The sequence below is a fragment of the Ambystoma mexicanum genome, chromosome 5p (assembly GCF_040938575.1).
Source record: "Ambystoma mexicanum isolate Mex_15411 chromosome 5p, UKY_AmexF1_1, whole genome shotgun sequence".
Classification (NCBI taxonomy): Eukaryota; Metazoa; Chordata; class Amphibia; order Caudata; family Ambystomatidae; genus Ambystoma; species Ambystoma mexicanum.
Window position 1 is genome coordinate 172093107 of NC_090930.1, and position 21610 is coordinate 172114716.

The 21610-nt window shown below is 46.2% G+C and overlaps 1 protein-coding gene across 1 annotated transcript in view; it reads right to left on the reverse strand.

The window, feature by feature from the left end:
- ATRX (ATRX chromatin remodeler) overlaps positions 1 to 21610 on the reverse strand; it is a 2430811-nt gene that overhangs the window by 596088 nt on the left and 1813113 nt on the right. The window contains exon 22 of the mRNA XM_069612585.1: positions 14997 to 15114. Coding sequence (XP_069468686.1) covers positions 14997 to 15114 — 118 coding nt within the window. The remainder of the gene's footprint in view (positions 1 to 14996; positions 15115 to 21610) is intronic.

Sequence of the window (21610 nt, forward strand, 5' to 3'; positions counted from 1 at the left end):
AGATAGATGTCCAGGTGGCTTACTTTGAAGGTGATTGGTCCCACCAACTCAAAAGGGAGAAGTTGTCCTTGCAGGGGCTTCTCTGTCGATGCGAACTTGGCGTTTCGGCACTGCAGCAGGGCTTCACCGCGCAAACCAACAGTCCAGGAGTTGCAGCAGGCGTCCCTTTCAAGCTCTTCTTCGGTTAATTCGTCCAGTGCTCGACTTCGCCTTCCAAGCCAAAGGACTCGCCTTTTATTCAGTTCTCTCCCATTCATTCCAGCCTAGCTGTCACTCACCCAGCTGAGTGGCTATCCTTGCTGGACAGTCCGTAGGCCAATCACCACAAAGTGCATTTGGGTCTACTAGGTGACTAAGCACTGGGAGTTTCGGGCACTTCCCTCACTTCCTGCCTACCCCAGAAACTCTGGAGCCAGAGGCGGTTTTCACTCATGAAATCCCGCCAAAGGCAAAATGAACAAAGAGACCATACCTGGTTTGGCGCACAGAGTAAATCTTAAGAAGGACCTTTTCACAAAGAAATGGCGAAAAAAGAAGACCGGGATCCATTTTGATAAAGATGGCGCCCGTGGTAGCTTTAAAGCAGCTGTGAATGCAGCCCGCGGTAAATGCACACCATGGTAGCTGAAACGAAACCACTGCCACCAGGCATTCAGTGAGAAAAGGGTAACATAAAAAATGTTACATGAGAAGCTAGACAAAGGGGGTACTAGGTAACGCCTCCAGCACTCTATTGTAAAATATTGTGTGCTGGGTCTAGAAAGTTTCAATGGTAAGTAAAGTCAATTTCACTTTACAGCTCTGGGAAACAGTAGTTTATCCCAGAGAAGGTAGTTAAACCTTTGAGAAATCTGGAAGACTTCCCTGCATCACTCCACTTAAGGTGCTGTGTGACACAATGTAAAAGATGATGCCTATGGAGTTTGTCAGACTCTACAACCAAAAGAAACACAGAGGTAAAATTCACATTAAAATACTTGAGAGAGTGGGTCTCTCTAGAAAAAAATCAAGTCCTCAAAATTCAGCAAAGTTTCTTAGGGTCTCTAAGGTGGAGGGAAGGAGCACACTTCTGAGAATTCGCTCTAACACTCCTCTCGGGGGAAATTTCCTTGAGCACTGATTGCACTTCCGGTTGGTAGCGGTCGTAAACAGATCCACTTCAGGGGTTCCCCAAAGGGTGAAGATCTCCTGAAGGACTTCTTGAGCTAGCTCCCACTCGTGGGAGACTGTGTTCTGCCTGCTCAGAGCATCCGTCGCCATGTTCTGCTCTCTGGCTAAATTAAGTGCCGACCGAGAGATTCCTTCTTGAATTGGCAAGAACCAGAGCTGCATTGCCTCTCTGCAAAGTGGTAGTGACCCTACGCCTCCTCTCTTGTTGAGATAGTCCATGGCCACTGTGTTGTCTGTCACTATCAGGGCATTCTTTCCCCGTAAGGAGTGCAGAAAAGCTATCAGCGCTAGTCTGATCGCCCTCAGCTCCAAAAGGTGGATGTGTAGTTTGGACTCCGATGGAGACCAATGACTGCTGATTGTCAGTTTGTTGGTGTGGGCTTGCCACCCCGTGAGCGAGGTGTCTGTCACTACCGTTATCTCCTACCATGGTTGCCAAAAAGATTGTTTCTTGAGAATGTTGTCTTCGCAAGTCCACCACATTAGATCCTGAGCAACTCTGCTCGGAACTTGGAGAAGATCAGACATGTTCCCCGAAAATTGGGACCACTGGGTCCTGAGGGACCATTGAAGAGATCTCAATCTGGCCTCTGGCACCAGAAAAATGCAGGATGCCATGAGGCCGAGACACCTCAAAAAAATCGAAGGCGGTATGACGTTGGGCATTCTGAAACTTTGCTACCATCTGCCGAATGTGTTGAGCTCTCACTTCAGGGGGGTGGGGAAGTATCCAAGACCGCTCCGATGAATTGGAGTCTTTGGAATGGTATCATATGGGACTTCTTGTAATTGAGGGAGAAGCCCCACCTGTGCAGCGAGTGGTAGGTGTTGCCGAGATGTTCCAGAGCCTGTTCGGGAGAACGTGCCCTGATCAGCAAATCATCTAGGTAGGGGTAGACATGAATTCCCCCTCTCCTAGGGCTTGCTGCCACTACTGCCATCAGGTTGGTGAAAACCCTTGGGGCGGTGGGCAGCCCGAATGGAAGAACTCAAAACTGATAATGACAACTGCGAACCTCAGGTACTTTCTGTGCTTGAGATGGATTGGCACATGAAAGTAAGCATCCTGAAGGTCTAATGATACCAACCAATCTTGGAGTTGGAGAGCCTGAAGGATCTGAGAAAGGGTGACCATCTTCAACTTGTCCTTCCTGAGGAACTTGTTCAAGTTCCTTAAATCAAAGATGGGTTTCAGTCCTCCGTCCTACGGTGGATGATCCCAAGGCCTTTTTAGAAAAGGAAGGCAGTAACCTCGGGCTACTGTTTCCAGTGCCCAAGCATCTGAAGTAATGCCCTGCCATTCTTTCAGATGCTGGGAGATTCTGCCTCCCACCAGGGTCTTGTGGGTCAAGGCCTCAGTGTGGCATAGAGGCAGCTGCAACAGCGGCTGAGGGTAAATATGCCGCTGCTGGGGCTGCTTTTGCATCCTTACCTCGTCCACCGCGAGGGAATTTTCTTTGACTCCCAGGCGCAGGGTGCTTTTCTGAGAAAATCGGGGTCACTGGATCAAGGTCTATATTTCCTAGGAAAACTCCTGTTGACAGCAGGACCAGACTCAGGGGCTTCCCAGTTAGCTACCACATTCTTCTGTAGGGCCTTGTGAAAAGGCAAGACAGGGTCATTTTGGGGACCTTGGTCCAGGATGTCTGTCATATCCTGTTAGAAAGCTGGTGAAGCCCTACTCCAGCTCATGTACTCAGTGACCCTGTTCATCAGATTTATATATCCTGAATCAGCATGGTCTGATGGGCCAGGTTTTCCAAACTTCAACTCTGGGGATGTATCAAGACCGCTGGCAGAGTGGAAGGAGTCACAGAGATCTTTCATTTTAGACTCAGGATCAATTAGCTCTCCAGGCACTTCTCTAGTGCCAAACCTCACTCCTAATAGAGAAACATCCTCATCTGAAGCACTATCCTCCTCATAAATGGAGGACATTGGCTTAAAGTCTTTTTTCAGTACAGGTTTGAATATTTTTTCTTGCACCGGAAAATCCTTCAATGGAATCAGTTGGTAAGTGAAATTGAAATTGAAACAGTTTTTTCTTTTACCGAGGATTCCCGGCCTGTGACCGGGAATATTCATGAGCATGTGAATCCATGCCAGACCCCATGCTGGAGAACTGCCAAAGCCGGTAGGTTCATAAGGAGGCCTTTAGGGAGCCAGGACAGCTGAAGTCATTGGGCAAAGGAAACATTCTGATGCTCCTCTTATAAAAATGGTCTTAATCAGTGTTAGAAAGAGATATCACAGCCACTCACGAGGAGTCCCCTTTAGAAAGCACAAGCTGCAAGTCCAGTGCAGGTAAGTTGAGGTCAACTTAGTGTAGGGTTAAATAGTACTCCCAAAGATAGGAAGCATCCCAAATGGAGACAGGATAATGTACCCCAAGTCCCACAGTACCTTTGAAACAAAGAAGTTGTTCCAGCTGGACGCCTTCAGGGTGCAATGCAGTAGACCCTTGTTCCTGGTCCTCGGTTGTGGTGACGAAATGGAGGACATCTGGCGGGCTCATGTGGCAGCACTTGAGATAGGGACGCGGCAGCAATGGATTTCCATCGATTCAGCGGCTCTGTGGTTTTAGCGCTTTTTTCTCAGCACCAAACAAGAACAAAAAGCTCTGGTTAGGATTTCCTTGATCCCTCGGTCCTTGACTCTGGTGAGGGGACTATGGATGCAGATTTCTTAATTCTGTATGGTTCTCTGGATGCCCACTTAGATCTGGCCAGATTCGGACTTCGGAAGCCAATGCACTCACAGGTGGTCGAGGTACACCGGGATATTGGGATTCTGCAGCCTTGGAAAGTCACAGCAAGTTCGGGGCTGCGCCAAAATTGAGTTTGTGTTGAGGCTAGTTGGTCCGAACCAGGGAGGCGGTTGTCCTTAATGGGTCTTCGCTTTCGATTCGAAAACGGGGTCAGCACAGCTGCAGGGCTTCACTGGGAACTTTGCGGTCCAGGAGGGAGCTGCAGGCTTGTTCTGCTTCGGATGTTATCTATCCTCCAGTGGTCGACTGCTCTAGTCCCAAAAACCTTGCTTTTTATGAAAGTTCCCATTAATTCACAGCCCTAGGCTGTCAATCACACATCAGGACAGCCAGCCGGCCAATAGGAACTGGTTTCACTCAGACACATCTAGAGACAGAGGCGTTGCTAGGGGGGGCTTAGGAGGCTATAGTCCCAGGTCTTTTGGTTGTAGCCCTGGATAGAAGCTCAGGGGATACAACCAAAAGACTAGCTAGCCCCGGGTCCCGACATTAGCGCAGTCCCAGATTGTTTCCAGACCTAGCTACACTCCTGCCTAGAGACATAAGATAGGGACGTTTCATGACTCTCTCTCACTTCCTGGCTTTCCAGACACTGGAGCCTGGGCGGGCTTCAGGGCTGAAGCCCGCCAAAGGCAAATCACACAAAGGACTCAAACCCGATGTAAACAGAATAAAATCCCAGAAGAAACCAACAAGAAATGGCGAAAAAAAGACGACCAGGGCCATTTTGTGAAACTTGTCACTCTTCGGTGCAGCACTGCAGCCGAGTTATCAGCCTGCAGATACATGCCATTAGTTAGTAATAAAGAAAGCCCTGCCACCAGCCATTCAAGTGAGTTAGAGTTAATGTAACACAATGTTACATGAGGAATGGGTTAAAGGAGTTACTATGTAACCCCTCAGCACTCCACATAGGGTGGTGTGTGCTGGACCCATAAAGTAAAGGTAAGTAAGAAAGGGATCATCTTACTATTCTTGGTAACAGTAGTTCATCCGAGAAAATGTAGTTTAACATTAAGAGAAGTGGAAGAGACTTCTCAGTGGCAGTGCACAAAAGGTGCTGTGTGTCACAATGCAAAAGCAGATGCCTATGGAGTTTACCAGACTCCATAAAACAGTAAGGAGCATAGAAAATAATAGTCAGAAAGACACATGAATAAGTGAGAAAAAGGTCCCACTCATTCGAGTAAAAATTAAAAAGACCAGAGTCCAGCAAAAGGAGCTGGGGGTCTCGAAGGTTAAAGGGAATTGGTACAGAAATGAAAATTCTCCCTAACATCCCAGTGAAATAAAAATCCAGTTGGGTGCCCCCCACCCCCCAATTTCAACCACCATATTACACTTCACCCTATAAGAACCCTCACTGGTCGCACCCCACCCTCACCCCCCCAATTACAATGAGTACTGGGAAGAGGAAGAAGTGATCAGGAGCAATGAAGATTACCAATAGACACAACATAGGGATACAAAGGGAGGCCCTACCATCTAACACCTTTGAACTGTCCCACTAATAGAGTCTGCCATGCACATTGACCCAATTGTGTACACCTGTCTCCAAATGACTCACCTGCAATATAAAAAGGGTGGTTCTGCCAGAGTCAGAGCGAGCTGGGGATGCTGACCGGACCAGAGGAGCCAAAGAGCAGAAGGCTGGAGGAAGAGGAGCCCACAAGGACCGGTGGAGTGAAGGACACTGAGACGCTGGCCCGGTGTGTGTGTAAAGGGCTGCAGCATGGCAAGGGAGCCGTTTCTCCAGGAAGCCGGACCGGGACCGAAGGCAGTCTGTTGGCCTTGTTCAGACCAGTGCTCAATCCCCTGGGACGTGTGCCAGTCCCAAGGGTGTCCGAGAAGCAGGTGGTGAGACCCTGACCTCGATCAAAGAACCCTTTGACCTGCTCCTCAGCGCTGCCCAACTATTGGTGAGTTTCGTGGGCCAGAAAGAAACTCAGTAGCATGTGGGTGGCTCAAGCAGGAGCTTTGAGAAAGGTGAACAGCCCGGTGAGCGGCAAGTGGGAAAAAAGCAAAGCGAAGCAAGAAACAGGGAAAAGCAAAGCAAAGTAAGTGAAAGCAAAGCAAAGCGAAGCAAGCAAAAGCTAAAAAGCGGGAAGACAGCAGAAGCGGAGTAACAGAACAAGGGGCTAGAGGCACAGAAATAAAGAGGCAGAGCATGTGCGCGAGCGGCACAAAAAACAGTCAAGAGAAGGTGCAAGTGTCCCAAAAACCGAGAGAGAGAGTAAAGAGACAGGAAACCAGATAGCCAAGAGAGGGTGCAAGCAACCCGGAACTGAAAGAGGCTGCAAGCGGCCAGAAATAAATGCAGTGTGCAAGAGGCACGTAAATATGAAAGTGAAGGGGCAAGAGAGCAGGGCAAAAAGCAAAGTGAAGTGTACAAGAGGCACAGGAAGGTGAAAAGTAAGATGAAGTGCACAAGAGGCATGGAAAAATGGTGCAAGTGTGCACAATAGAAAAGAAGGTATGCAGGAAGCACAGTAAAGAGGAAACCGACAGAGTGGAAGAGGCACAGAAGAAGTGCCAGGGAGTAAGAGGTTAGAGGTCAGAGTGTTAGCACCTCAGAGGAGCAAAGAACCTGGCATTCTCAAAAGTCTGATACTACTCCCATGAAAGAACTTCATAGTGAAAGGTACATCCTGCATAAAGAGGGGCCTTTGCTTGGGGAAGGAAACCCTAAAAGGCCCACTAAAGACATTTTTGAACTTTGTGAAAAGAGGCCTAGACTTTGGCAAGGGGACACAGAGGCTCAACAGGAACAGAACTGTACATTGAAAAGCACATCCTGACAAGGGGAACTTTTTTCTGTTTGTTTAACATCATGAGGAGGGGCCTAAGCTTGGGGAGGAAAACCCCTATGAGTCCCGCTAAAGATATTGTTGATAAAGACATTGGTGAACTTTGGGAAGCGAGGCCTAAACCTGGGGAAGGCAACCTTGAGAGGCCTGACTGGAACTGTGTCTTCTTTTTTTTGTTTGGGACTGGAAAGATCAAAGCTTGGGGAAGGGAACCCTCAAGAGACCCAGAGACATTGTGAACTCTATTGACTTGCTGCAAGAGCCCTACGTGGATGGTTCCAAGGGAAACACTGTTGAATTTACTTACTTTGAACTGGCAGAACTCCACCTATGGGTAAGAGTACCTGAAACAGGATGTGGTTTACATTTCCTTTTGAATCAACATTTCTTTCCTTTAAGAAGATCTGCATCACATTTGATTTACGAGTGAGGGCAAGCATAGGGTTGGACACAGACAAACTTTGGTTTTGGACTTCCGGGCATCAACGGCCCTTAAAATCATCAGTTGAGGGAACAATCCTCAGAGTTAGGGCCAGGTAGGCATTACACCAACCCCACAAAGTTTGATAAAAAAAGGTTTTTAAACTGTTGCTACTGAATCTGTGTCTCTCTTGATACAATGCCTGTCTCACACTATCCATAGTGTATGGTTGAAGTTATAGTTTCCTACAACTTTTAGGCTTAGGCTGGGTTGCCCCTTTGGGCTCCCCTGTTAATCTATCTTTCATGTACTTGGGTGAACTACTGTTCCCAAGTAGTAAAGAGGGATTTTCATCTCCTTTACATTTTGTGTAAGTGAGCCACCACACCCCACCTTCTGTGGATTGCTAGGAGGATGCAATGTATCCCCTTTCCTACTTACCTGGTAATGTTTTTGTTACAATTGCGAGTTTACATGAATGGCTGATGGCAGTGGTTTTACCTTCATGACTTTTAGTCTTTATTACACGCAGGCTGTTAATTCACCCTCGGTAATGCACTGAAGGGCCACCATTTTGCAAAAATGGTAGGCTCCTTTTTTCACCATTTCTTGGGTGCCTGATGTTTCCGAGGTCTTCCTCTGCCATTCTAGGCAGGAACAACCTCAGTGGAAGTTTTGTCTTCAGTGGGAATACTTTGGATTCCCTGCCCAGGCTCCAGAGTGTCTGAGAAGGCAGGAAGAGAGGGTGGGGTCCAAAACTCTGCAGCCCTTTGTCTTTCACATTGCCTGAAAGGAACCAACTGTCATTGGGGGACTGGCTGTCCTTATTGGACAGCCAGACCGCCCCTTGCTGTAAAATGCAGGGAGAGAAGGTAGAAGTTGTGCTGTAGTTCCTGTTAAATACTCCGAACCTGGAAGCTGCTGACAAGCCGACCACTGGAGCTGAAACCGAAGAGGAAGATTAAGAAACAACGACCTTAGCGATTTTCAGCGACCAGAGAGCCCGCTGTTACCCTTCCTTCCAAGAGACCTGGGGATCCCGAAAAGTACAACCCAGAGCATGGCCCCCACTAGTCCCAAGACCACCTGCATTTTGAGCCATCCCACAGCATCCTTGCTGGGCTGCAATAACCCAATATCCTGGGACCTCAAGCCATTACGCAGTGCACAGTCTTCGCGCTAAAACTTTGGTGGCATCCTTCTGGACCTCAGGAGACTTGATTTGAATCCTTGAAGTCCCCTCACCAGAGTGCTGCACCAGATTGCGAGGAGCATCCGACCAGCCATATTCAGTCTTCTCCTTGCTCCTGAAAGGGGTGCCAAAACCACAGAACCGCATACAGCCATGAAGAAACCCTTGCCTGGAGTCATCCTCGTTGATCCCTGCTGAAAATTCCATTCCAGTGTCCTGTCTTCACAACAAGGAATTCATCTACAAGGAATTTGGCTGCAGATCCAAAAGATGTCCTGATGCAAACTCTTCTTCTGTGCTGAGGTACTGTGTTGGCTGGGGTATTACTTACCTTAAGCCTAAGCCTTTTGTGATTCCTGTGAAGCTTGGGGGGGGGGGGGTGGAACACCTCTAGGGTGTCTTCTCTGAAGTCCCTGCATCTTAACTAACTCTAAAGTGAACTACTTACCTGTTTTGAAGAGACCTCAGGAACTCTGTCTTTTAATGACAACTGAACAATATCGCTAGGTTCCCTCTTCTGCCTCTAAAATAACTCATGCAATAGACTAGGGAAGGAGTGGATTAGAAAAAGATTCTGTCTTGAAAAAGTATAACAAGTGTTAAAAAGTTACTTACTTGTTAAAGAGTTGGTTTGTAACTGTCCCTCTGAAATATGAGCAGTTCCAAAACTTCTTACTTAGAATGTGTTTTTCCGTTCTTAGAAGTATAGATCAGGTTATTTTACACACCTGTGAATTGGGTCCCCCTCTATCCAAAAGTGATGCTGTTGGCTTCACCTAACTATTTCTTTCAGAATATAAATTTATATGTTTACCAACCGGGCCTTGCTTCCCCTAACTTTCTGTATACCCTGTTTAGAATAAGTCTGCCTTGGGGTTTGCCTGCCTATAGTTGTGTGCCATTCTGAATAAATGCACTGTGGGTTTAGCAGACCTTGGACTGCCTGGTGCAATCCTAAAATACCATAAAGAGTTTGTGCTTACCTCAATCTGTATTCCACTGATGGGAAAAGCAACTGTAATAGTTTATCACAACATTGGGTTTTAGTCACTTAGTGTAACTGAGGGTTATCCTGAATGTATTTATAGGTTTTTACTGTTCGATGAATTTGTGTTCCACTATTCAGAAAAGTATCCTTTTAACAGTGTTGGTTTACCAAGTGATTTGTTAGCTGTGTGTCATTGCATGTCTGACAGGGTCTACTATTCTTGAATTCCTAAAAGCAATCTAAATGTAACTTGTGGTTTTACTCCTCTTGAATGGTTATGTTCTATTCTAAATGTGTATGATTAGGTCTGACTTGCCTAGAAATAAGGTTAGTTATTCTGTGAAGGTCTATGCTTTGGTCTGTGCACCTTACACACTGTGTTGTGATATTGTGTTTATGACAAGATTATCTTGGCCTACATGTATTTACAATAAACCTTTATTTTTTTATAATATTTCTGGGTGTTAGTGTTACTTTTTAATCATTTGTACGCTAGAGGGTCTTTGTACCTTCCTAAAGCCCTCTCTCCCTCCGTAAATGAGCCTGGTTGCACCGTCTATGCTACCAAATACTCAGGTGGTTAAGCCTTATATTGAGAGTGGAGTGTTGTACTGTCTCAGTTGTATGGTTTTACTAAGCCCTTAGTTGGACCTCAGAAAAACGGTCGTAACACCAACCACTTGTTATCGCACTCCAGTCACACTGGAACGACTATTCAGCATGGGATATGTACTACCTTGAGCCCCACAGTACCTCAGGATGTTTAAAAAAAATGCAGCTGGATGCTCTCTGGTGCAGCAGCGACGGACCTGGTCTCCAGTTTCCTCGGTCTGGTGACTTAATGAGGGACTTGAAGGGATATTGCAGCAGCAGTCGTGAGAAAGGACCCTCAGCAAGGAATTAATTGATCTCCAAAGTCGGTCTGCGGTTTAGGCGCCTTTTTATCAGCTGCAACAGTAACGGTTACCGCCCAGTCGATCTGCCTCGACTCTGCAGTGCTGCACTCTGGTGAGGGGACTTTGAGGAGTGGGATTGTGTCTCTGGAGGTCCAACTGGAGCTCACCAGAGTTCTGGGGGGGATTTGTGTACTGGAAGACGATGCACTGCAATTGGGTCGGAGGTCCCCTGGTATTTGCAGTTTCCAGCCCTGGAAGGTCCGAGCAAGTCGGGGGATGGGTCGTTCTGCAGTTCGTCTCATAGCTAGATGGTCTTACCAGCCAAAAGGAAGGAGTTGTGTTCTTCTGATCTACTCGGTCGATCAGAAAGAGTCAGGACAGCAGTGGTCTCTTCTCGGTCACTAGAAGGGTCTGCCGGCGTCTCTGGTCTTCTGCTTCCGATCTTCTGCTGCAGTGGTTGACTTTGCTTCTGCCTCATGAACCTCACCTTTTATTAGGATTTCCCATTCACTCCTCTGCAACCTCTCCCTGTGTTAGGACGGTTTTTCTGAAATTCTACCAAACTTCATCAAAACCATTCAACTGAGGCAGTAAAAGACTCCACTCTTAGTATAAGGCTGTAACACTCAAGTTTGTTGGTAGCATAGACAGAGCAGCCAGGCTTATCCTAGGAGGGAGAGATGCCTGTAGAATCAGTACAAATGAAATTGTAATACCAATGGTCCAAAGAAACACAAACACTATGGGCCTCATTACGAGTGTGCTGGTCCGGTAACAACAGAGCCTGTAAGCTACCGGGACCGGCACACTGGAGTTCTGCAGTCTTTGACGGAAGCACAGGCACTGTTGCACACAGTGCCAGTGCTTCCGTCCTCCCCATTCCTGTTGAGTCCCATGTGACTCAATGGGAATGGGAATTACTTTTTCCGGCGCCTGACTTCCGGGTCTGTAATGCCCCGGTAATTCCTCAAAACATGACTCCGGCAGCAGCCGTGCCGTTTTTTACCGGCACAGCTAGCGCGAGGGTCGTAATGAGGCCCCATGTATTGTAAAAATAAATGTTTATTTAAATTCAAGAATGCCCAGATAAAGCATGGGGGAAATAAGTACTATCACATTATAAATAACCACAATTTTATAAACAACGTTATGCTTGAAGGCACACAGACCAAAGCATACAACCTTATTTGGAACACCTAACAATAGTTCTAGGGAAGTCAATCCTTTTCATACACATTCAGTATAAATTGCACCTATTCTTGGGGATTAAAAACCAATGGTTACTTTCAGATTAAATTCAGTAATTCAAGGTTAGTAAACCCTACCAATCGTACCGTGATGCTCAGTAACACATCACATAACCAGTCAACTGGACAATATATGTTTTGTGAATAGTGGAACACTAATGATACAGTTATACTAGGTTAGTAAAACCTAAGGATGTAATATTCAATTACAGGTGCTTTTGAGATCAGTGAAACACAGGTTGAAATAAGCAGTAACTCCTGTAACTTATTTTAGGATGGGCACAGTGAACTCAAGGTAAGTAAAACCCATATACTTTTTCAAGAAGCTATCAGCAACTTGGAGCAGGTATAAACCCAAGATTCTTTTCGTATCGGTCTAAAACAGAACAGGGAAAGAAAAACCCAGTGTTACTCTTTATAAATGACTCCATGTTATTCTAGGTAGGTAAAACCTAATGCAGACTTATAAAGGACAGGTTAGCAGCAAGTTAGGGGAAGCAAGACCTAGTTGGGGAACATTCATACATATAATCCTAACAGGGATAGTGAAGTGAAACCAACAACATTACTTTTGGGACCTGGCACAACGAAATCACAGGTGAGTAATATACCCTTACATCTACTTTCTTTTAGAATGGCGAAACAGTTTCTAAGGAAAGAAAGATGTTACATACATTTTTCAGAATAGTGCAACACACATTCAAAATAAGTAAGAACTTTTGTAACTGTTCACTCTCAGAGTTACAGTTACCAACCAACTCTTTTGCAAGCAACTTTTAAACCCTCATTCTTTTTCTAGGCAAAGGCCAAATCCCTTAAAAGTCTTCCCTTATTCTTGAAACATGAGTTTTCTCAGTGGCAGAAGGGGGGGGGGTCACTAGGGTCTAGTGTCCAACAGGCAGTGTCAGGTTAGGTTCTTAAGTAGCAAACGCAGAGTTCCTTAGGAAGACTGTTCAAACAGTTGAGTATTTAACTTTAGCGCTTGTTGAGGGTCCAGGGGCTTCACAGAAGACACCCTAGGAGGATTCCAGCAGTGGGACTGGGTGAACTGGACGAGACTCCTCCCAATCACAGAAAACACCCCACAACTATACAGGAATCACAAGAGACTCAAGGTAAGTAAATACCCAAGCAAGCACAGAAGAAGATTTTGCAGCAGCAGTACTTCAGGATCTGCAGCCATAAACCTGGTCTGTGGATTCCTTGTCATGGTGACTGAAAACTGGACCTTGAAAGGGACTTTGCAGCAGGGATCAATGGGGGAAGGCTCTATGCAAGGTTTTCCTTACTGCTGGATGCAGCTCTGTGGATTTGGCTCCTTTTACAGGAGCACAGAAGGAGGCAGGATATCGGATTCTCATAGTTACAAAGGTCCAGCACTCTGGTGAGGGGACTTTCGGACTTGATTCCCGTCCCTGGAGAGCCAGCAGCATGCCCACGAAGTTTCAGCGAGATTCAGAAGACCGTGCACCTCTCGAGGTCACAGGGTATTGGGACATTGCAACCCGCAAGGTCACAGAACGGCGTGGGATGGCTAAAAATGCGGGTCTTCTTGGAGTCTAGTGGGTATCACCAGGTTCTAGGTTAGGGTCATCATTTTCGGGGTCCCCAGGACGATTGGAAAGAAGGGCTACAGCAGGCTCAGGTTACACAGCAGGCTCTCCGGTCGCTGGAAATTGTCTCAGCCGCTTTTCTTTCATCCTCCTCTTCGGTTTTGGTTCCATTGGTTGACTTGTTTTCAGCTTCCAGGTTTAGAGTATTTAACAGGAACTACAGCACAATGTCTGCGTTCTCTCCTTGCATTTGACAACAAGGGGTGGTCTGGTTGTCCAATCAGGACAGCCAGCCCAGCCCCCCGCCTCCCTTGGATGTGTCCCCATTCATGCAAGGTGGAAGACAAAGTACTGTGGAGTTTTGGGCTCTTCCCTCACTTCCTGTCTTCACAGACAGACTGGAGCCTGGGCGGGGAGTCCAGGGGACTCTCGCCAAAGATAAAAATCAGGACAGCCAGCACCCCAGTGTCAACTGGTTCCATTCAGTCACATCACCAGTCAAAGGACAGGGGAGTGTCAAACTCCTCCCATGCTTCATGTCTTCACAGACACACCGGAGCCTAGGAGGGCACTCAGTGGGTTCCCACCAAAGCCAAAACTCACATTCAGACCCCCCCAGCCCTTCCGGAATGGTAGAAGAAAGGCTAACAAATACCACAAGAAATGGCAGAAAAATAAAGGAGCCACCATGTTAGAACATAGGAGACACTTATGTGCATGACTGGGGTTGGGAAGTGGAAAAGTGCACTAAAGTTGGTACAATACATCTGCTGCCACCAGCCATAACTATCGGGTTGCACTGTAACCAAAAAAGTTAAAGGAGCAGAGAGAAGCGGGATAGCAGGTATCACCTTAGCAGTCCACATAAGGTAGTGTGCGTAAATCTTTCATACATTTTAGGAGGGATACAAAGTTTCCCTCTTTCTTTAAGAACAGTAGTTCTTAGGGGAAATGAAAAGAATATAAATAGGGGAACCAAAAGGGTCCCCAGCAACACTGCACATAGAGTGATGTGCGGTGCAAAAATATAACACAGATGCTTTTAAGAGATAGAGTAAAGCAAGACTCCATAGAATAGGGAAAAACAAAGAAAAGAGTTCCCATGGTTAGAGCAAATAAGAATGAGTGGGGGGAAAGGGCTCTCTTAATTCAGGAGAACAAGAAAAAGGTCTATAAGTCCAGCAGAAAGTGCAGGGGATCTCAATAAGAGGAGATTATGCATACAACTGAAATCTCCCAAACAAGGGATAATTAAAACGTATGTGACATTTACTGAAAACTGTTTGCAGTAAATGGTGAATAGAATTGTCACTGGGAAAGGCTGGCCTTTGGGTGGCAACATTGCACCAACTATGAAGTGTGCTTCTGGTGACCTGTAACATATACAAACAGCTGGTAAACATTTAGTCACCATGGGGTGAGTGCATTTATCTTAAGTAGAGGTTGTACATTAAGGAAACCACTCTGCAGGGCCAGTGGGATTTGTAAGAATTTGCAAGGCCTGTAAATGTTAATCAAGGAAGCAGCTTTCACACAGATCAGGTGACTACAAATGTCATTAAGCTGGACGATAGGGGGAAAAAAGCAAAGGGAGAAAAACATCCTATATAATGTTAACATCTTCTAGTGTGAAAACAAATTGTTGCAATACACACTCTTCTCGTACGAGTCAATGAGTATTTTTATTTCTCTGGCCTGTTTTAACAAATTCCTCTATGTTGAGCCATCAGATGAGCCCTCATCATGGACATGAGCACTGATTGAGCACCTGAGGGACCCAAAGTCCCTCATGATTAGTTTGTGACAAGGACCCTGTTTCCATGTGCAAGTTTCATCACCAGCAGTGTAGGCTCCAAAGGTTAGTAGCACCCTTTGTCTACCAGACAAACTCAATAGTTGGTTCAATGTTCTGGAACAGAAGCAGACAGTAATACAGTACATTAATTTAAACATACCTGTCAAATGGTCCAAGTAGTATCGATAGAGCTTACACTGAATTGGCGTCATTCTCACAGCAAGAACATACTCATATTTTGGTGGTAGGAACTTTGTAAGTGCTGTGTAATCTCGTCTCTGCAACAATAAAGCCATGAAAATACTTTAGACAAAGCTTTGAAAAGAAAGTGGATGCACTTTAGCTTTCATGACACACTGAATTCTTACGGAGGATATTTTATAAGGGACAATTCCATTCAATACTGGTTCTCCATTAGGTGCAGCTTCAATACATTCAAAACTATTAACATCCAAGTGCTCTAGTGGGATCCTGGCAGATAGCACAAGAAGAATTCTGCAATAAAGGCAAAATAATCTGAAAAAAGTCATTATACAAGTACTACTTATCCCCATATTGTCCTTTAAATGTTCGGAAACATGTTCTGCTCATTCACCCCATAGACCTCAATGGGACACCCAACATTTTACTACAGTTTTGAACCTGTTAAGGCTTTTGGAGGCCTGTGAAGCCTTTTTACTTTACTTACCTTGCTAAACTAGCCTATTCTGCCGCACTGACCTCTCCTTACTGCTATCAGTGCAGGAGAACTAATTTCTTCCCAGCAAAATGATAGGTTTGTATTTCCCGAATACACAAGTTTACAGCAAAGTGCAGCGGGGGCAACCTGTGAACCTGTAGCTTTATTTGCAAATGTGTGGTTAATAAATTGGTGTGTCCAAAATAGGTTGGTGGCAGCAGATATATTTATACAGTTTTCTGAAGTCCATCTAAGGGCTTAGTAAAACCATTCAACCGAGGCAGTACAGGACTCCACTCTTAGTATAAGGCTGTAGCACCTGAACTCACGTTAGCCTAGACAGAGCAGCCAGGCTCATCTTAGGTGGGAGAGAGGACTGTAGAATCAGTATAAAGAAATTCTATTATACATATGTCCAAAGAAACACTGCACACTATGTATTGTAAAAAAGGGTTTATTTTACATACAAGCAGACCAAGAGATTCATGGGTAAGTACTATCATAAAGCAAACACATTATAACAACACAACATTGTGGTTTAAATCCACAGATCAATGCACAGCCCTTATTTAGAACACCTAACAGTATTTCTAGGTAAACCAGACCTATTTATAGACATTCAGTATACAGAACACCTATTCTTGGGGAGTAAAACCATAAGTTACTTTCAGATTACTTTACAGTAATTCAAGGGTAGTAGACCCTAGCAGTTGTACTGTGACAATCAGCAAGGAAATCGCACAATAAATCAACTGGATAATATACTTTTCAGAATAGTGGGAGACTTATTCAAGGAACATTAAAAACCTATAATCGGCCACCAGCGAGCGCAGAGATGTGCTAGCACATCTGTTTCGGTCCACCCGGTAAGACTAATACAGGGATTTGAACAGCCCCCTCCCCCAATTAGCCCCCAAGAGCTTGTCCTCACCCTCCCCCGCCCAAGCCGAAACTAAGCACTCCTTGGGGGCCAACGACAGAGGTTCAAGCCCACGGAACAGTGGAGTAATGCCACAGTGAAGAGGAGGCGTGTAAAGCAAAACCTCTGAGCCGTCCTGCGACTCCAGAGGATTCGTAAGAGAGGCTGAGGAGTTTAGGACGCGGAACTCATGCAGTGCCGCTGGGCGAGAAAAGAGCCAGACCTGCCCCAGTAATCCAAGAGGAAGGCACAAGGAACCCCAGCAATACTCCAGCACCCCTGAACAGCAAGCAGGCGAGGGGACGGTGGACACACCAACAGCCCGAGACCTGCAGCACCGGTAAAGGGGCGAGTGCTGCTCTCCCCCTGCCAGTAATCTGCCAGAAAGATGCAAGGTGCTGCGCGCAGCCGCAAGTATTCTCATGCCATATAGCTGCGGGAAGCGGGTGGAGAGAGACAGGAGCCACATAAGAGAGGTGACAAGTTTCCCTCACCCACAGACACTGTGGCTTTCTGGGAGGCCCTCCTCTGCGAACACACATCCCCAAATCACCACCCAGGAGAGGATCCCTGAGCCTGGCCCAAAGGGGCTTGAACTATATTTGGCTCCAGAGGGTAATCCTAAGGGAAGGGAAGGAAAACCACCCCATGCCCCAGAAAGACAGGAAAAAGCAGGAAGACCCCTGGTGGGCAGAGCCCATACATGGGAGTGCAGAGAGGGCCCATGGGGCGAAGAGGACCACATAGAGAGTATATAAACTACTGTGGTGTACGTGGGGACAATAAATCCGGCTCAGGGCACCCCAACTGCAGAGCCCCCTGAATTTAATCAGGATCCACTTGGAATTGATACGGCTCATAGGCAATCTCAACGCAGACCCCTGGGGAGGAGAGGGAGCGCCTAGAGAGGGGAGCCTGATTCCAGACCTGGTGGCCCGTGGGGATGACTGAAGAGGCACCAGCAGCAGCACTGTGGGGCCCAACGAGGAAGAGAGGTGGGGTGCCCCAACACTCCAAACCCACCCTAGGGTAAGGGGTCCTAGGAGTAAAGCTGCCCAGGGGAGACCGGGAAAGTGAAGTACACCATACCAGCTTACGGCCAATTGGCCCGGCGACAATATTAATGCCACACGCATGAGCTGGACGGCCCCACTTCAGAAATTCCAGTACAAGCCAACTCCCAGGCCAACAACAGAACAGCTGCCCCGGCAAAGCCAATCATGGCAGACAAAGTGACATCTATGAGGAGGGACATGGCAGCGATTTTGGAGGAACTGAAAGGCTTCAGATCTGACATCACACAGAGGCTGGACTGTCTTGACAAAAAAAGTGTTCAAGGACTACGGGCAAACCAGTCCTCAGTGGTCGTCCTGGAAACTCAGTTTGATTGACAATCTCAGAGTTGGAAAGAAGGGAAGAGCAATGTGTCCTAAAAATGGATGATTTGGGAACGACGAAATCTGTTTTTTTGGGTTTCCTGAAAAAGGCCGCGAAACGCAAAGGGGCATCATCTAGGGAATCAATGGCATTGTCAAAAAGTTGTTTAACGATGAAAACACCACAGAACCCACCATTGACAGAGCTCATAGAGCCGGAGGAGGAACTTGAGGTCCCAGATCAATACTGGCAAAGAAAAGAAGAAAAGGCCAAAGCGGCAGGCCCAATACAATGGGTAGACTTCAGGATTAGCATGTACTAGGACCTATCCTCCTTCACTTTGTCCAGACGATGTCTCTGTGGCCCTCTGACGAAATGGCTCAATGCAAAAGGAACTCGTTACAGTTGGGGATTTCATTTCTCCCTTAATTTCGAACTCGAGGGATACAAATATAATCTGACAAGCGAAGATGACATTGGCAGGGTATCGCAGGAGCTAATGGGAGAGTCCTCCCAGAATAAAATGCAGAGCCGAGGGACGCACTGGGGAAGCACCTTGGGGCAGAGAAATCCAACGACAGACGACTCATCAGGGGATATTGTAAATTTAAGAAGCTGTACCCACCCTCCCGATCAGTCTTGAGAAGGAACTCGTCAACGTATGAAGAGCGTCCTTGTGGTGCCCCAGCAGCACGTCCATTTAAATATGGAGCAAGAAAGTCAAGCCGACAGGAGGATAACCCTCAAAACCCCAGTCCTCCCTATCATTCGGAGGGAGAGGTCAGACTAAGGAGGAATCGATTAAGTCGGTGTGATCGGTGACAATAAACCACATTCTATAGCTGGGGTGTGGCGGGGAAATTCAGGGGGCACACAAAAGGCATACAATTATATGAGCTAGTTTTGGGGGTGCTCAAAGGTACTACTTTGAGTGAACAAGAATGCCTGAAGGAGGGGAGGCTGGTGGTCTGGACCAAGGATGGCGGCCACTGTATCTGCTGCCCAAACGCAAACGAAAAAGAGGGGGAGAGGGGGGAAGTTGAAGTTATGGGGGGGGCTTTTTACAGTTGCAAACATCAACGCAGGGGGTGCACCAAACACCAGTAATCACACGGAAAGGCCTTAGACAGCTCGGCAACTGGGGAGTTATAGATCCAGAGAACTATATGAAGCCCATACGGTACTCCACATACAGGACATGATCACCGGGCTGTCTCTAGGCTCACTAAACATCAGAGGTCTTAACACCCCAACTAAGCAATCCCTAACAATCCGGGAATTTAGGCATCAGAAGTTGGACATTATGTTTTTGCAGGAGATCCACCGGAGAAGGGGAGATGAGCCAGCCATGAAAGCAAGAGCCATTGAAAAGATTTTCCATGCCTCAGGCAAATCTAAAAGGAGAGGGGTAGCGGTGCTGATCGCGAACAAACTAGGCATCACCAAACTCTCTACCCTAAGAGACCCTACGGGACCCTATATACTTGTTAAGGGGCTGATAAAAAACCAAAAGGGCTCCCTGATCTCTACCTACGGCCCAAATGAAGGCCAAGACAATTACTGGGAAAAAGTGAAAGGGAAAATCCAAACCTTCGCAGAGGGGCACTTAATTATTGTGAGGGACTGGTAGTCGACCCGGAAGTAGGCAGGGGGCAACCCTGTCTAGGGACCTCACACACAAAGGAGGATGGCCTGACACTTTGCCCAAATAAATAACAAATTGGGGGTGGTGGACTACATGGCCGGGGGCGGTGGGGGTGATCGGGGCATAACTGCCCCATCACAAACTTTTGACTCAAAGTCCATGACACCTACTCTAGGATAGACTATGTCCTTTTGGACTCAGCCCTAGTCCATCGGGTGGCGGCGCCGACCAACGTACCGGTCCCATGGTCTGACCACAACTTAATTAGCGTCAAAATGGGAGAGTGGGACCCGGAGCAAAGAAAGGGAGATGGATGCGTAAGAACTTATTGTTGAAGGATAAAAAGGTAGCTCAGGGCTTGATAAAATCGATAAAGTAGTTATTTCGGTTGAATGACAATGGGAAGGTGAAGCCGACACCTATTTGAGAGGTATTTAAGGCCACCTTACGGGGGGGTGGGGACTAATTAGGCTGGGAGCGACAAAGAAAAGGGAGAGAGAGAAAGAGGAGAAGGACCTGAGAAGCAAAATTGAGGCACTAAAATCCAAAGGCAACCTAATATCACAAATACCCTTGTGAATTTGACCAAAGTACATAAATACAGATCGCGGTTGAAGGACCTCCCTCCTGTATCAAAGAGAAAATGTGCATTCCTTAAACAAAAATATATGGAAAAGGGAGATGGCGAGGAAAAAATACTAGCCTGGAAGCTTTGGGTGCAGAAAAACTCCGAGAGCAGGGTCCATTCGTCAGTCAGACAGACGCAAAAAGGGTATATAAAGAACAACAAATAGCAGAGAAGTTCAGTAAATACTATGAGACCCTCTACTCTGCGAAATATATGGGTAAACCTTGAAGCTAATCTCTGTGATATTGACCGATGGATGACGAGTAACCACCTCCTTTGAACTCTGAGAAAAAAGAAATCATGGCGTGCTGCAACGCTGCCCTTCTCCCCCAACCGCTCCCATGGCCCCCCCTCCCTTGGACCAACACCCCCTCCCTCCAACATAGTCAAAAACCTAGGCTTGTTAAGGATTTCAATCAGGTTACACGCACACCTTGGTCTCGACCTAGTATGTAGCGCCTAACTGAGGTGCTTTTCTCCTTATTTATGTGGATTCAATTTTGGGATGATACACCACTCATATCACACCCCCTTTTCACATACCCTGGGTCACAATGGACCATGAACCATGCTGGTTGGCCAAATGCAATATTTATTTATTTAAAATTCAAAAGAAATCACACACTTTTTTTAATATGGGGCAGCAATCACAAATGGGGCTTTGCCAGTGGTACAGATTTGTTCAAAACCTTCCACCCATCACTTTTGTGGTTACAATGAGAACTATGCAATGCACTGGGTTTGACTTTTTAGTGGAGCATATACACAGTACAGCAGAATAAGAATACTTTTTAGGACAGATAGCACCCAAGTTAGAATTTCCCCCTGCAATGTTCCCTCAACCTACCAATAATCAATTCTGTGTGGATACAAAGAAGCTGCAAGTACACAGGAATAAGAAACTGAAAACGGAATCTAAATCTGACCTTCCATCCCCAAATAAGAGAGAAGACTGATTTTAAACCCCTTGCAATGTGGTGAAATGACACTCGGAAATTGATAAATCAATAATGAATGTGTGGTAAAAAACCTGGAAGCAAATAAGATTCCTTACTAAATCAACAATGTAAAGATACTAACAATCACAAAGAATGGGTTACCAAAATATAGTTCAGAAATGAGTGAAGTTTAAAACAGATTGCAGTCAAATAACACGTTTAAAATGTACACTTTCGCAATTCCCGCCTAAAATTACCCCAACAGGTTTTATGTTTGGGGATACATATATATCACAGGTACACAATGAAATTGAAAGTAAGTCTCTAGCTGGTAAATTGAAAGAGTTACGCTTTGAGTAAAAAGAAGGGTTACATTGGAAAGGAAATCAGTTTGGCAAAAGAACAGTTTTACTTTAAACTAGACTTAAGGACTAAGAAAAGAGGAACGCCACCCGTGAATTCTCTAAGTTACGCTGCAGATGTAACCCTTCACGCAGTGTACCCCTTTTCTTTAAGGAAAATTACTTTATTTAATCAAAGTATCGCCAAGGACATATGATCTATGCGAGACAGAAATGAAGAGAAAAG